The 17,500-nt window shown below is 44.4% G+C and overlaps 1 protein-coding gene across 2 annotated transcripts in view; it reads right to left on the bottom strand.

The window, feature by feature from the left end:
- meis1b (Meis homeobox 1 b) overlaps window positions 1-13,857 on the bottom strand; it is a 78,635-nt gene extending 64,778 nt beyond the window's left edge. For both annotated transcript variants that reach the window (XM_070542020.1, XM_070542019.1), the window contains exons 1-7: window positions 13,630-13,857; window positions 11,981-12,201; window positions 10,980-11,121; window positions 10,702-10,752; window positions 10,122-10,172; window positions 8,915-9,058; window positions 515-626 (exon numbers count right to left, since the gene is read on the bottom strand). In XM_070542020.1, the coding sequence (XP_070398121.1) occupies window positions 515-626; window positions 8,915-9,058; window positions 10,122-10,172; window positions 10,702-10,752; window positions 10,980-11,121; window positions 11,981-12,201; window positions 13,630-13,641 (733 nt within the window). In that variant the 5' untranslated portion in view covers window positions 13,642-13,857. The remainder of the gene's footprint in view (window positions 1-514; window positions 627-8,914; window positions 9,059-10,121; window positions 10,173-10,701; window positions 10,753-10,979; window positions 11,122-11,980; window positions 12,202-13,629) is intronic.
- Window positions 13,858-17,500: the final 3,643 nt, after the last annotated feature.

The following is a 17,500-nucleotide window of genomic DNA, read 5'->3' as shown; positions in this document are numbered from 1 at the left end:
CCACCGTGTGCCTTCTGGCTTAACCCTGCAAACCGCTTCAACAATAGATAAAGTTGCAGTGTTTGCATAGTTTGTTTGCAGCACTAACATATTTATGTGTGTGTGTTTCTCATTAATACACAAGCACACAAATATCAACATCAAGGCCCAGCAGTAGGAGGGAAATATCACATATAAGTGTTCAGACAGATAAATAAATCGACAAATCTGCATCCAACCATTGAACTTGCGCAAAATAACCAACTTCATTTTTTGTAGCAAAGCTTTTAAGATTATTTTTGAACTCAAAAGAACAATTTTGCTTAGAAAAAAGCTAAATAAAAGGCAATGATTACCTTCCAGGTCAAAGAGACATTACTAAATAACCTGAGTCTGATTTATTAGCAGGAAATATGAGATGCTGCAAAAACTGCATCCGTCTGAAGGAAGCCTTTAAAACTCATGACACATTTTTCCGTCGTGTACTTGATGTAAAAAGAAGTGTGTGTACTCGTCGTACTGCATGAACTCTGACCTTGTTCGCTGCTGTTGTCCCCACTGTGTGATGTGTGTCCACCGCTGGACGGCCCTGGTGTCCCTCCAGAGCGTGTGGACGCTGTGTCGTCGTGATCTCTGTTCCAGGACGTCTGTGGAGAAAAGAGACGGTGACATTATCACTTTTTGTCTGACAAAATGACACTTAGAGTAAAATCATCGTTCCTAACTCCAAGGCCTAGGCCCCAGAACATTTCCTTATGGAATGCAGGTTATTGGGACTTTATGAAAAGAGGAATAAAAAGCAAACACGCTGCTTCAGTTCCCAGCTTTTCTGAAGCATGCAATCTGTGGCTGCCTCCATTTGGCCCAAACCACTAGCAGATGAAAACACAAAACAGCTACAACTTTAGATAAAGTATGGCTAGCGCAGCCCAGGGAGTGATGTCATGCGGAGCAGAGGGAGGCAAATAAGTCAAGGATTGCCACATCACTTTAAATGTTCAGCTTTTGTCCAAAAATGTAAGAAAAGAAGAAAAAAAAATGGACGACCAGTCCTAATAATAAAGAATTAAATTTCCTTTTTGGGCAACAGCACAGAAGCATAATCAAATAAGTCAATGTTTTCTCACAGTCAAACACAGCGAAACCGAATCCTGCATGACCAATCCAGAAGAGGCTGACTGAAAACATACATACACACACACACACACACATATATATATATATATATAAAGTTGACTGATGCTAAAATGTTTCAGCTGACTAGACGGACTCTGGGGACTCAAGTTAATATAACGTTATGTGTCTAAGTCCAGATGAGTGTCAGGTGGACATCAGTTAGCAGAACGGTCCAGAGAGGACAGAAAACACAATAACCACACAGCACAAACAGTGTAAAGAGACAGGGAGGACAACAACAAACACAATCCTACAGACGGATGAGACGTCTAAGGATGGCTACATATCTGAATAAATGCTGTAAGAAAACGCACAAATGTGCCCCCACACGAGGCTGCTAACGCTAACTAAACCAGATGTCTCCCACGGCTTTGCGGAGCAACATTAGTGCTCAAGACAGGAGAGAAAAGAGAATAAAAGGAAATGGAATCTAATGCCTCAGATACAAGCTGATATCACAAACAAACAAACACTTTCCGCGCCTCCTCCACCGCCTGCGCGAGCCCATCTTTGCTCTGTGGAAATCAAATGAAGCAGATATCAAGGGGGCAATGTGGTGCTCGCATCTCGCTCTTAGGGCTTCACGACGAAACGAGTGATTGAAACCCACACGGAGGAAGAGAAGAGGGAGAGGAGAAGAACAGTGTGGGGAACAACTGGTTTCAATTGGGATTCTATGGCTGGCGCTGTGAGAGGGGTTCTGAGTTCAGCTCAGCTTTATGAGAAAAGAAAAAAAAGAGAGGCATTATTTCATGAGACAGAATTTGTCTAAAACAAAACATGGATGGAATAGAATAACAGAAAGAAATACAAGTCAGCAAATTCAACACATTTGGGGCATATTAGAGCTCGTTTGATGTTCCCAGGCTATGAAATTATAATCCAGTGCTTACACGGACAATATAATCGTTTTCCAAATTAGGCTCTGAGGCTTTGCAACAAAGACTAGAGTCGCCACACAAAGGCATGCATGGGATTGTGATCGGGTAGATAAAGGTTGATTTCAATGGGGATAAGACACCAAGATGAAGTTTGTTTTGTTTGTTTGTTTGTTTTTTCAACTCATAGAAATTCTTTTTGCTGACCATGGAAGAAGGAGAAAAAACCGAAACACCCATGCATGACCGAGTGACTCCAGAGAACATCCGAGGTGAGGTAATCCAGACCACATGCTCACAACACAAACAGTTAACTCTGGCTTTTTCCAATTCCTCCAAAAGCTGCAGCGTTCAAAAATGAGCAGAACTTGTTTATTCAGAGTTCTGTGAAAGAGAATTGCTCAGTATCCCCGGGGATGTCAGGCAGCCACTAGTGAAGAAACAAAAATCTAAGATATTCCAAGAGCCTCTGCTTGCAGAAAGGATGTGATTTTTATTTATTTTTATTTTTTTTGCAATTCTCTTACAAATTCCATTTAAAAATATAATTAGAAAGTGGAAGGGGGAAATGGCAAACTCCTACATTAGCTGTAATTGAACAAAAGAGCGCTTTGCCTGCTGGGAGCTGGCCACTGAGGCCCCATGGGAAAGGGGGCGGAGCTGAGGCAGGGCCTGGTGGCATCTCTGTGGGGACGCGGAGTTTATTTATAATCACAGGCTGCCCTCGGATGGAACAGGCCCAGCACTGATCCAACACGCAATTAATACACACACGGCTGAGATAACACAAGTACACACAGGTCTCACAACGTGTGTGTTCAAACACACTCCTCCTGGTCTCTTAGCCTGTGCAAACACTCCCACACATACAAATACTTTTATCTACAAACACATGCACACCTGCCATGTTAACAAAAGCACTCACCTTGACCAGAAGACAGACAGAAAGCAAGGAGAACACATGACACTTCAGAAATGTGTAAATTCACCAGAAGCTCTCTGCACCCTACGCTGCACGCTTGATTCATTTTGTTCCCCTTAATGAGCCAGCAAGCTCTCTCACTCCTCTTCTTAACTCTTTCTCTCTCCTGCCTGGTCTCTTCTGTGCAAAATTCAGATTAATTCAACGCCTAATTGTTCAGTAAATTCAATTTTCCACCTTCTATTCTACCTAGATTTAGCTAAAGTTCTTAAATCTTCCGCCAAGCCGAGAGAACCCTTTTTTTAAGCCACACATACCTTTTTTCCTCCCCCCAACACACACACACACCACCACCACCACCACCACACCTTACTCCCCCTTCTCTGCACCACCCTAATTCACCGTGAAAAGATTTTCCTTGCTGGAAATTCTGATTTGGCTATGATCGGTGAGGCATTCCAATCCGATGCATTCTCAGTGTGCCTTGTCTAAGATGCAAAAGAGACTTCCCTTCCTCGCTGTGCCAGGCCCCACATCATACAAGCACTCATGCAAGAAATGTTGCCTTGCCAATTTCATTTGCAATAATAAAGAAAATGGTCGGGGTTGTTGTGCTCTGCCACCCCACTCTGCCTTCCTTTTTTTTCCTCAGAAAAGTCTTTTGTGATCATACGGATATTTACTTTTCACACTGAGCCAGTGAGCACGCGGAAATAATCGTATGTGCATACTTAACGGCACAGACATAAATATCCAAATAAGCCCCCCACGTACACGCTCCTCCGCGGTGGTACATCTGAATCGAGGATGACAGTCGGGTTACGCCGTGCCTCAGAATTCCTGATGTGGTTGTTTTCTTTAACACAGTTTTTGACCTTTTGCAACAGCGCCGCTGCCTCCTAGAGCTGAAAGCTGCCAGAATGCCATGAGCTGCAGCAGCAAGACGGCCCGCAATAACTGCGGACACGTTCTCCCACTCAGCCGTGCGCTGGTGGGAAAGCCGTGAGTGAAAGGCCAACTATTGTAAACTCTTGTTTACTTTGCTTTCCACTGTGACTAGATAAAGCAGGATCTACCTCTCTGATAACCAGCCAGGCAAGTGCTCGCCCAACTACCTCTGCTTTCTCAGCTCTCTCCACCCGTCTCCTCCCCTCGCTGCGATATTAGTGCTTCCAAAATGAAAAGAGGGGCTGATAATGGTATGCGTGGAAAAAAAGAGAGAGGGGGTAGAAAAAGCTAAAGACCCCTCGCTCCCTCCCTTCTCCACTCCCTTTCCCCTCTAACTCCTGACAATAGACAAAGAAAGGAGAAATAACCTTATAATTGCTGAAGGGGCGAGGAAGAAAACTGGATTTGGTCTCTTGAGTGTGTAAAGTATGCTACGTTGAATAGCCGTCAGGTACTCTTCAATTGGCTTTTTAAAACTGGTAGGTTAACCTCACAGAGACAAGCAAAGATAATTGCATGTTTGAGATAATTACCAGAGCTTTCAAAGTCTGTTTAGATGGCACTCGTGGAAACTGACAAACTGATTTTATTTCTCTCTGCAGCCTTTTCCACTTGAGCGGCTGCGATTCGCTCTGTGTTTATCCCGCCAGAGCTGAAATCCAAACAAAAACACAAAGTCAAGTGCTCTTCCCTCCATGCTAGCTAACCCCAAACAAAGCAGATTCCTGTTTTGTTTCTTTGAGTTGTGAATGAAAAGGCTGGCGTGATTTCTTAATGACTCGCTTCGCAGCAGGTTCTCCCATAGCCTAGCCTAGCTTAACTCGCAGCCACCGCACTGGGATTTCCTCGATGGATTCCTTAGAGACAAGCTGTTTGTGACGGTGGCCATTGTCAGGAGCTTGCAGGGGGTTAAGGGGGACAGGAACTTTCCATTAGCTAAGTACACATGTGTTAAGCCAGGCTATTGTTTGCTTAGGCCAAATAAACCATAGCAGGCTTCAGGTACAGGCCGCTCATCATAAATATCAGGAATCACGCTCCAAGAACTCATTCACAGCTGGGATCCTGTGGTAAGCACTACTTTTCAGCAATGCTGCAAGATTTTAAAACAAACAATAAATCAACTGCAACAAAAAAACGCACAAATGCACAGAGGATGTCTGAATAAATGTGGGTATTTAGGAGGTTCCGGCATTCCTGATCTTTGATGTCACTTAGCCTTGAGTTGCATAATCATAATCACCCCTACTTGTTATTCCACCACTATAATGAAGAGGCTAAGAAACACACGAGTCACGTGGTCTCCTCTTTGTATCACTTGTTGAATCCTCAACAGCCGCTCGGCATTCACTCCCCAAAAGAGGAAAAAAAGGGGAGTTTAGGGGAGGAGGAGGAGGAGGAGGAGGGAGGGGGTGACCGTGAGGGTCAAACCTCTCCTCTATTCAACTACAAAAGCTGCTATTACCAACAATCACTACAACAAATCAAAAGTTTGTATTAAGAACAGCAGCGTGCCACTGTAGGAGAGCGAGTGAGCGCGGCTGTTAGGTCGGGTGAAACCCAATCCATACCTCGACGAGAGGCGGATAGATTAGCGATAGCAATGTACTGATTAGGAAAATAGAGGCTGACCCTGGCAGTCATGGTTTCCATTGGGTTAGGATGTTGGGGGGGGGGGGGGGGGGGGGGGGTCTCCGAGAGCCAGAGTTACCTAAACCAACACTGCTGGGTCTCACTGACCTGGAACCCCACACTCAAGCAACCTACCAGTGCCATTTTTGGGTAAAAGATGCTGTGATCCTCATGTAGCGACCACGCTTAACCCACACAAGCTGGGCTAAGGTGTAGGAACAGCAAATGTGCAGGTTTCAGATGTTCAGAAGTTCTGTGGTGTTTTTACGTGACCAAGCCTCCTCAGCGTAGAAATACCTCTCCATTAAATTAACTCAATAGCTGAGCATTCACCATCATTTAAGGCTCCTACATCTTCAAAAAAGAGTCAGCTTGTGAATTATTTTAGTGAAGTTTCAATTATTTCCAGCCCCACTTCAGCCTGCACGGCTCAATCAAGTAGAGGAGCTCTTGAGACTTGGAGTGAGTCCTCAGCACTATTAGTAGTGTTCAGCACGACGGCGAAGGGCCCAGGCCCTCTCAGTTCATCAGCAAATTGGCGTCCCCCTCCATGTGCTCTCTGTGCAATTAAAGGTAACTGTGCAAAATGACGTACGGCGTTAAAACAACTCCCTGATTTTTCAGAGTGAGGCGCACATGTGTGCACTAAACCAGGCCAGTCACTGCAGCCATATTTCCACAACAAGCAGAGTTGGGACACACTTTGCTATTTTCAGCGTATGCCTGAAAATAAATTGTTCTGCATGCGAGTGTGTCCTTCAGAGAGGAGTTCAGAGTTCAGCTAGCGGTGCAAAACTAAACGTGCAGATTTCTGACATGAATGGAAACTTTAGAGAGCGGCAAGCAAGGAGTTAAGGGAGTCCAAATGGCGTTAACCAGTCACTCCACTCACATAGCACCTGAGGGGGTGCTGCATTTATCAGGCCAGTCTGAACACACACACACACACACACACACACACACACACACACACACACACACACACACACACACACACACACACACACATTGCACAGGGAGACACACACATACAAACATGGAAGGGTAAGCCCAGACTAGCTGAGCTGCATTCACCAGTGCACAGCCTCTGACTTTTTCACCTCTTCACTATGTGCTACTTTCTTTAGAAAGCCATAAAAAGATTTTAATAAAAAACAAAATAAAGGCACAAAAATGCTGAAATTACATTTATGATGCAAGGGTGAATAATAGCAAAAAAACGTTGGATTGCTGAGTTTAATCAATTCAAAGTATTTTTTTCCTCCCTCTGACATTTCCCCTCTTCTGCTGCAGTCGCCTCACTGGAATAAATTGGTTTATGAATAAATGAGCCCACTTTCTCCATCTTGTTAACATTGTTCTTTCGTGCAAATTCACGGCGTTTCTTTCCAGTCCACTTCAACTTTATGCCCGAGGGCATATATTAAAAATACATATGGGAAGAGATAATGCACACACAATGCAAATTTGTTAAGGGTGCCGCTGCCTAACAACCGCAGATAAGATGTCACACACACACACACACACACACACACACACACACACACACACACACACACACACACAAATACAACAAATATATATGTTCAGCTGCAAGTGAGTCATGAAGTGTTGCCATAAGACAGACAATACCGGTATTCAGCTCTGAAAGGCGTGCACCCTCTGCCTGTTTGGATATGCCCTTCACACACACACACACACACACACACACACACACACACACACACACACACACACACACACACACACACACACACACACACACACACACACACACACCTATCAGAAACTTTGCCTATAGTTTGATTTGAACTTGGCCTGCAGGTCAATTACATTATTCTGTCAGCACAAACATAAGCTGATGTGGATCTGTCCTGAATTGGCTTCATGTGTGTGTGTGTGTGTGTGTGTGTGTGTGTGTGTGGGGGGGGGGGGGGGGGGGTCTTTATATTAAAATAGGCCATGTCTTCATCTTACAGGCAATTAAAGATCTGAGTGCCCAAAGCACAACATCCTTTCCTTCATATACCTTAAAACCCAAGGGTTCTAACTTATTATTTCCATACCGATGTAACATCAAGGCTTCCTTCTGACCCATCTCTCAAACATATCAACTTTTTCTCTTTGACAACTGAATCCCTGAGAGAATACAACCCCGTTCAAAGAGACACTTAAATGCACAAGTGGCGTCTGTGTTATTTAATTATGTTCCTGGATTAAATGAAGTATTATCTTCCGCGTGATCTTTTCTCATTTCCATAATCAGACAGAAGGGCCGGGGACATGCGCGCGCTGCAGCGCGGCGGGGTGGGGATCTTCCCAGTCGGCCCAGCTCCTCTCTCCCAGCCCTGCCATTCAGCAGCCCCAGAACATAAAAGCCGCTGATTCCTCGCTCTCTTCTCAGACCAACCACTCAGCCATATGGAAGGCCGCGGATTTAAATTGTTTAGCCTAATCGCTTCATTACTTTTTATGTCGGACTATCCAGCTAATCCCTTTAATTTGGACACTTAGTTTCTCCTCCTCCTCACCATCCATAAGTTATATACTCCAAAGCCCTTTAAAATTATGGGATGTTTTAACTTACTGAACAACTTTCCCGTGGCTGACGCTGTTAATGTCCGAAATCTAGATTTGCATATTTCTAATCATTATCTAACGGCAGCACGGACCATTAGGGTCATGCCAGTATGCATACGATGTCCCTGGAGTGCCAACAGTCAGTGGAGCACATAATGAAGGCTGTGGTTATCTGTGATATCTGCACCAAAGGAAACACTTCCTAATCTACCTTTAATACCCGCTGCTCCTCCAAAATAAACCGTCTTATTGGTGCTGGATCTGTGCGCTCGGAGCCAAATAAAAGCAGGAGGAGAGGAGGGGTTCCGATAAGCAATGTGCACTCATGTCTAAGGAAAAATACTGACAAGACGCGTAATGAACCGTGAACTCTACAGTGGAGGAGCTGAGGCATCTGAAGCTCAGTGTGCAGCCCGAGATGGTGCCGCGCTCCCCCCTCTCCGCTTCGCTTGGAGCTTCAGAAAGAGGTAAAAAAAAACACGAGAATCTCTAAATTAAAATCGACATGAAACAGGTCAAGTTTATGGCGATGCTTTTCCGAGGTAATCTTCCCAGGTCGGTTCCGGGTTCAAGTCTTAATGGACCAATAATAGCAACATTATTCAGATTTTTTCCCTTTTTTCATTCCGATGGATGGAATGCAAAACGGCTTTAATCGTATGCAAATAACAGCGGAGTGGAGCAGTGACCCAGAATAGCTGAATAGCCAGCAGGGAGAACACACACGCACACACTCACGGGCACGCGCACTCACACACACACACACACACGCACGCAGAGATGAAGGGATGGAGCCTACCTGATCTAGGGCTACCGATCTTGTGATTTCCTCGCTGTCTGATTTGGACCCGCCCTCTCTGTCGTCTATGACCAAGTCGATGGGCATCTTGCCTTTCAAACAGCTGATGTACCGGTGACAGAAATTATCACACAGCTCGTGTACCTGCAGAGAGACGAGGAAGAAGCGTGAGGGGATCACTCAAAAAAAAAAAAAACAAGCACACAACCCAGCTTATTGATGTGCAAAACTAACATAAAACCCGGAAGATTGTGCGTAAAAGACGCTCACAATTTGCGTAAAATACCCCTAAACAATAAAAGTTATGTTCGCCAAACTTTTATTTGAAATCCATACACATTTTCTTCATAATTATCTTAAAATGGGATCATTTTGGAGTTATTCTTAATGCATAGTGAGTTCCGCGCCTCGTGCGCTATTCGTGGCCGCGCACTCCCTCTATCTCGTGATGGTGACTTAAATTTCTCTCCCCTCAAAATAAAGATATCGTTGAAAATTGACAGTGACAAGAGGGCTCAGAGGCTAAAACACACTCAACACCCGTGTTAAATTCCTCATCGGTGCCCCAGGTAGTGGCCATTAGCAGGAGAAGACCCGCATGACTGACATTTGATGTAAACTGTTTAATTCTGTCTACTTATTACATTATCACTGCCAACCTGAGCCCGCTATAGTAGTGCATGGACAGTAAAACGTGATCTCGAGGAGTAAGAAAGGTTGAGATTTGGGAAAACAAGTTTGTTTGGATTTTGCGCAAAATCAGAGCGCCAAACTGCACACATATGAAGAAAAAACACAGCGTGCATCTTTAAATCTATTTAAATTTCGTTTTGGATGTAAAACTTTGACTTTACAGACTAATACAGAAACAAATCACACTATCACACTCGCTCGGTTTATCCACAGATGGCCGCCTGGGGACTCATGCCTTCCGCTAAAATTAATCTGCTCCCAAATCCGCAAAGTTTGCCCAAATGTTTCACCTTTGCATGGAATCATGCCAACATGAAACTTCATTAAAACATGGCAGAGATTTGGACGCAGAGATAGCCGTTCCAGTTGTAACAGCTTGCGTCGTGATTAAACGCGGACAAGAAATGGCCCGGTGATTGATTTTGACGCCAATTACAACCGACCAGAAGAAAAGAATATGTGCATTTATGCAAACACAGCCGCATAGGTCTGAATGACAGAAAATGGATTTTACCTTCTCCAGCTCCAGAAGATGAAATCGTAAAACTTGAATGGCTTGAATCATCTGAAAAATTAATTTGACAATAAAAAATTGAGCTGTTCACATCTGGTGATATTAAACGGGCGCGTTTTTCTCAATACAAGAAACTTCAAGATGAGGGAAATATTCATATGAGTGTGTTTTTATGAGGGACTGATATTAAACTTATTGCAGTAAAGATAGCAGGCGCGTGGTGCAGGCTGGAGCTGCGATGAGCTTCAGAGATCTATCAGCCACCCTTCTTGGAGAGAAAAATGTTGCTCTAACGTCACGTTTGAAAGCATCAGGCTGAACAAAGTGAAAAAATTGAATAAAATAACTTTCCAGGCAGAGTTCAAAGGTGCGTGACAGCCTTCTAACAGCGGCTCTTTATGTGCACATACAACCGGGGGCCAAACGGAGGAGCATGATGTGCAATCCCGTTTGAAAGTTTCAGCACCACGTGGTTGACTGACACATAAACGCAGCCAGCCCGGAGACAGCAGAACAACCACTGCTTTATCCACTAATATAAGATCTATGGAGTCAGATTAAACAATTCAGATGATCTTACCAAGTTATCCAGCTCTGGATTTGATGAAAATAAAGGTTTTTCTGCACGAATCTAAAAGTTAAACAGAGGAAGGGTTTAGAAACTTATCAAAAATACATTTTATATACAGTGTTATCATTTAAATGAGTTGACAGATGCCCACACTGGTTTACGCACAGAAAATGAGTCATAGTGTGATACGTGTTTTTGTGCCAACTGAACTGGTGCAAAAGTCAGAGGACATAGGAGCTCGACCAGCGCGAGCAAGATGCATCTTACAGAAGTCAAACTTTGCTGACCTGTTTTGCAAACACTGCTATGTCTTCATTGAAAGATTCCGATGAACAGACGTCTCCTCCCGCCACCCCGGGCTCTCTGGGGGTGCAGGTCGCTAATTCACATTTCTCAAAAATCAGTGCAAGCAAGGGGAACAGGGGGTGCCTGGGAACACACACACACACACACACACACACACACACACACACACACACACACACACACACACACACACACACACACACACGTCACCAGAGAGAACAGCACCGGGGTCAACCCTACTCGGGGCTAAATGCAAGCAGCCATGCTCCCCTTCAACAACTGCCCATGAGGACCGACTGCTGCTGCATCCGGGGATTTTTGATTTTGAGACAGAGAGCGGACCTTTGTGATTAAATCTAGTCGCGCCTTATAGACGAAAATCCTGTCTGTCAAACACGGTGTGTGTGTGTGTGTGTGTGTGTGTGTGTGTGTGTGTGTGTGTGTGTGTGTGTGTGTGTGTGTGTGTGTGTGTGTGTGTGTGTGTGTGTGTGTGCGTGTGTGCGTGTGTGTGTGTGTGTGTTATTTGTTGTTTGAGATTTTGTTACGTTTTAAATTCCAACAACTTTGTGTTTTATTTTATTTTATTTATTCTGTGAAACCCTAAGAGGTGAAATTTATTTCTTCACATTAAAACTAAATGAACTTTAAAAGATACAAAAGAAAGTAAAAAGTAGAATTTAAACAAAAATGGGAAATTTGTCTCAATTAAATTAGCCGTTGTTTACAACATTAAATAACCGAATTCGTATTTATTTATGTATTAATTAATTATTTCAATATAAACAAATATGTGAAAGTTTAAGAATAAAAGTCCAAATTATGTCTAATTAAAACTAAAAACTCAAACTAGAGTTCCCTTCATCTCCAGACGCGGTGATCATCTTTCACCCGCGGTCCCTCCCCAGCTGTCCCCATGCAGACCCGGGTACACATGCCCGTCCACCAGGGAACGCCTTTCCCCGCGGACCGGTGGCGCACCTACCCATAAATTGCGTCTTTATCTCTCTTCAGAGCGTCGTTAACGGAGGAGCCCATGCTGGGAGGCATGGAGTTGGTGTGGGCAGTGTGCGGGTACTGGTGAGAGTGCAGCTGCGGACCGTGGTTGAGGTGCACAGCCTGCATGGACCGGGCGCCGTGCGGGTCTCCATACATGGTGGTCGGGATGCCTACACTGTCCATCCCGTAGTGGGGCAAGTCTTCGTACTGCACACAACAAACACGGGAACAAAAACATGCATGAGAAAACTTTTCTTCTGGAATGGTTACAACCAAAAATTAATCATAAAAAAATGTTTAAAAAATTACTTTCGAATTTTAAATTCACGGTTTGCCCAAAAAGTTATTTAAATGTATTATTATAGAAACATAACCTACAATTGTTCTTTTATATTTCAATAGGAAGCGAAATATGTTTTATTTCAACTTTCCACAAATACCTGACGCGTCAAACTCAAAATAAGCACGAGGCACAAACTCACCAAAAGTTGTTCTATCTCTCCAGGAAAGTTTTAAAGCACAACAATGTCTACAACAAGAAACGCTATAGTGCAAACTCGTTTTTATTCACTTTATTCCCGCTGGCTCTTAATGCCCAGAGAAAACAAAGCGCATGAATAATTCATGTTTAAAGTAGAAAAACTCCAGCGACGAGTCTCGGACTGTGTTTTATTAATACCGAGCCCGATGGGCTTCAGCCTGGCGACCTGCGTTGGCAACAAGTCTTAAACTCGTTCATTGGTGTGATTTTTATTTTATTATTTTAAAGGCTCATAATCTAGCAGCAAGTAAACACGCTGCAACTAAAGGCGAGTTGATTTTAGACCAAAAAGTTCCAACTTTATCATGCCTCATAGTTCAGTTAAATTAAACCTGATTTATCTGATATTTACTAAAATGTTTATTTACTCTAAATGAAACTTTTAAACATTGTTGTACCTCTAAAAGACGCGGTTTTCTTTTAAGATGCGTGTATTTCTGCGTGCCTCTTTAGCAGACTGGAAATGCGTCTGAATTATTGATGATGCTCTCAAGAGGTGACAAACAAGTGTCTGGGAGAGAGTAAAATGCATTATCACTTAAAGCTGAGCGTTTCGACCCTAAAGGCAAAGAGGTGCAAACCTCAGCGTGCAGCAGCTCCGGTGCCAAACTAACACCGTCAACTGTCCGCGTGAGGATCACCTCCCAGGCAGAATCCGAGGCTCTGCGGAGATCAGAGCGCTCTAGACCCTCAAATGCAATCATTTTAGCGCAACTGTCCAGTCTGCAGGTGAAAGAACAACCAAAGTTTCTGCGACATTTTGGTCCAAATGCGGGGATGTGTTTAGTCTCTCTGGCCTCTCTCCCCTCCCCGTTTCGCTCCCAGTTACTGGCCTGTCATAACTAATCTAAAAAACACAGCCGACGTGAGATATGATCGCGCTTCCTAAAGCCCACAGTGAGCCGGTTTGTGAAGCAAGCGAGTGCGACCGTGCGTAACACCATGCCAAAAAAAGACGCCAAACACGAAACTTGGTCTCCATGTGTCAGAAACTTTCCCCGCGACAGTGTGTCCCCGGGCATCACAGAAGGCATCGCGTTCAGGCGCAGTGGACGTTAGAGAAACTTTTAAAAGGCAGTATTTGCCCTACGTACCCGTTGCGCCATAACCCTCCTCAGTCCTTGTCCGTCCTCACAGTTTAAGTAAATCCCCTCTCAGGCCAGCGTGGACACGAAATCAAGGAAGAAAATCCAAATAAACGAGAAGAGCTCTCAGCCAGAATCCCGTACGCCTCTCTTTTTGTTTTGTTTTCCACGGAACGGTGAAGCCAGCTCCCGCTCTCGGTGCAAGTTCAGCCCAGGCGCGGCGGATCCCTCCTCGGCTCTCCTCGCTGCAGCGGCACCGGGATCCTCCCCCCCCCCTCCCCAGAAAAAAACAGAATGAAGGGGGGAAAATGTTTTAAAAAGCTCCTCAAACCAAACTGGTGACTTTCATGGCTTTGTGCCACTCCGCCTGTCAGTCAGAACGCGAGGGCTTGTCAAAAGTAGCGGATGAATGATGGTCCGACGCGCGTCTCCACGGGCTCGGCACCGCCTAAATGTTAATGGTCACAATCAGAGTTAAAAAATGAAGCAGCTCTCCTCTGGTTTTCTTTGATCACTCTCGGCTCCCGGCTTGATTTTCTTATGCAAAAGCGTCTAGAGGAGATCAAGAGGAGGTGGGGTGATAATTCTGGCTTAGGCTTTCTTAAAGGAGCCACGATCGATGCTGTGCGTGAGTGTGCGAATGTGTCCTGTGAGTGTGTGTGCGCGTATGTGTGCGTGTGTGTATGTATACATGTGTGTGTATGCGTGAGCCGCCTGCCCGTTTTTGTGTACAATGGGTGTGTGTGTTGAGCTGAGGAGGAGCGGAGGAGCTGGGCCAGACTGCTGAAACCCGGAAGTAGTGGTGGCCATAACAGGTCGCGTCTTACACAACGCACCGGGCTGCAGCAAGTCGTGCGGAGAGGAGGGGTGGGAGGACCCTGCGAGCCGAACCGAGCCAGCCGCAGCGCGAGCTGGAGGCACCAAACCCCCACAGAAGAGCTCCAGGTCCAGGTCTCATCCCCTCAATTTGACTTTATTCTCCCGTTTGAGGCAGTAACGCAGCGTCTGGGCTCAGATTTAGTCACTTAATTAACTCGGATATATAATCAAGAACCCTGAAAGGCGGAATGAAAATGACGGCATTTACCCTAATAAAAGTTAATTAAATACTTTAATGAAGACATTAGTCTGACATTAGTCTAATCACACCTTACTTTCAGGTATTTGTTTGTTAAACATGTGGTCAAACATCTGATTTTACGGTTTTGCAGCATCTTGTGCGGCAGGAGATGTTATAGCAAACGCGCATCACATAAAATCACTGAAAAACATTTTAAACAAACTCCAAGAATTCGCTAACATGTTTAATAAATAAAATCACGCGTCTTCGTTCTTTTCTGGAACTTAAATGATAAATAAGATTTTTATTTTATTTTTTATGTTAGATTGCCTGTTGATGGTGTCCGCGCGGCTCCCCCACAGTTGCACCGAATGGGTCCTTCCAGTTTGCCCGGACTGTCCAATGACAGAAAGGCACAGTGTGGGAGCCCCCTATTGGCTCCCTGCGTGATCGATCCGGAGTTGATTGATCGGTGTTTAGGCCACGTTCGCGAGCAGGCGCAATAGAAAACAGCGTCCGCGGGGAGAAAACACACACTGAGCGTCTGAGTGCGTAACTTTACCCAAACGTTGAAAATTCAACTAAACTCTCTCTCTCTCTCTCTCTCTCTCTCTCTCTCTCTCTCTCTCTCTCTCTCTCTCTCTCTCTCTCTCTCTCTCTCTCTCTCTCTCTCTCTCTCTCTCTCTCTCTCTCTCTGTGTGTTTCTCTTTGGCTCACACGCACGCTCTTGAAGCAGCGCGTGCACACATTCGTGTGTTTATTTTTAACTTTTTTTCACTTTCACATTTACCCACGGGTTTACACAACTTATTGCAGAAACCAGAAATAAAACCAAATGACTTTGAGCCAATTTTTTGTTAACTTTTTTTTCTTTTTGAACTGACTCTTGGCACGGATTGTAAAAGTTTGGATAAATATTCATTATTTATGTGGAGTTGGTTCATATAACACACCTGGGTGTATTCCTGTTATTAATATTTTTAATGGCTGTTTAGAAAGTTAATCTATTGTATTTTTATATTTGACCCAACACGCCTTCGCTTTCTTAATCTTTTTGAATAATACATCTATTTTAATTTAAAGGATTGTTTAATATCTAACAAATAAAAATGGAATATTTAACGTAATTATATCAGATAATAGATCATAGCTATATTAAATAATTTCGTAGACCCCTTTTTTCTCTTTAGGCTATGGCTTGTTTCCCAGCCCTCAAGGAGAGTAACTTTAACTGTGAGTATACACAGAGTGTGTAGAAGAGCTTTAATATCTCCTGATGATGCTCAGAAGGTGTCGCTTGTAGGTGACAGCCCGTTTACCCCCCCCCCCCCGATGCAGCACGTCCAGCCATCGACCATCTGCCCCCAGTGCCACCGTCGGTGTCACAACATGATAATGCGGCTTCACGCAGGCGGCGGTGATTCCCAAGGTTCTAAATCCCAGAACGGTTGGATGCAGCGGGACACTTTTACAGACATGACCGCTTAAAGCTCCCGCCGTCCGGCCGCAGAGGCTGCAGGGCGCGCACGGCGCACCGCGGACTTTTACGCACAGAAACACCGGATCATGTGATGAACCTGGCTGTTATTTTAGCGGTGAGTATCAAATCTCCTTTCACTTCTTTATATAAGAAATAAGCATTTAAATAGGAGCAACAATTAAGAACAAACTTGTGGTTTTTAGCTGGATTTGTGAAATAATCAGCATGTCATTCCACACAAACCTTCTAGCGAGTCTGAAACAATATAAGGAGTCCACATCAGCGCCTGCTCACTGTAAACCAACCACCGTGGCATTATAAAGCAATTAAGCTCCTTCAATTAGCATCCATAAAAGCAAATTGGCGCAGCACCGTCTCTCCTGGAGCTGCTCTCTCTGTGAGGGTCAGTGCGTTTTGGTATCCTGGAGGAGAGCAAGGGGGCAAATACCGTCACTTCCACTTAATCCGCTTTGCAGTGACGGTAATGCACTGAGTCGTTTCAATAAAATCAGTGCGTTTTACTTCCAAACGACTGCGCGCAAACTGACAGAATGTTTGAGACTAATGAGAGCTGGACATGCGCTGTTTGGACACAGAGTTTAGAACTAGTCTCGGCAGGTTTACGCATTTACACGTTCATATATTAATGACAAATGCAAACGCATTGTTAATTTTAATGATTTAATTTCTGTCCTGATAAATAAATCCTGTAGCAGCTCAGGTACTCCAACGTCTGTCGCACTCTCTGGGATCTGCATGAGGACCAAAAGGCAGCAGCAGAAGTCAAACTGAGGTCAAACTTTTTTTTGCAGCCCCGCAGCTTTGCGCACACACATGTCGGGATCTGCACAGAAGGCCACCGAAGCGCTCTGGTTTGTGTCACTGCAGCAGCACTCACGTAGACCTGCTGCAAAGTTTTCACAGTTCATCTAATTACCTGAAACTACTTCTGTGTTGTAGTCTGTCAGAACTCCAGTGCGGGTTTATTAGCGCCGGCAGAGAGCCGCGGCGCAATACTTTAGGCAAAAAGCACGGGGCTCCAAAAGTATGTTCTCTTCGGTGTTATAGTCCAGCGTTATGAGTTTAAATATCAGTAAACGTGCACGTACAATCATCTCCTTATAATAAAAGCTTGAGTGCACCTAAATCGGTTAAATGTTTGACCTAAATACGTTTGATTATTTCCACTAAGGACACAAGTGTTAAACATGTGACAGTCAATAATCTGATGGTAAAGGATGTCTTGGTTTAGTCTGTTGGAAATATTCCAGTGCATCTTAAAATCATCCAAACGCATTTGAATCAAGAGCTGTCCGTTCCTTTGGGGCTCTTCCTGCTGC

This window comes from Nothobranchius furzeri, chromosome 12, assembly GCF_043380555.1.
Source record: "Nothobranchius furzeri strain GRZ-AD chromosome 12, NfurGRZ-RIMD1, whole genome shotgun sequence".
NCBI classification, from domain to species: Eukaryota; Metazoa; Chordata; class Actinopteri; order Cyprinodontiformes; family Nothobranchiidae; genus Nothobranchius; species Nothobranchius furzeri.
This window is presented reverse-complemented; position numbering and strand designations above follow the sequence as displayed.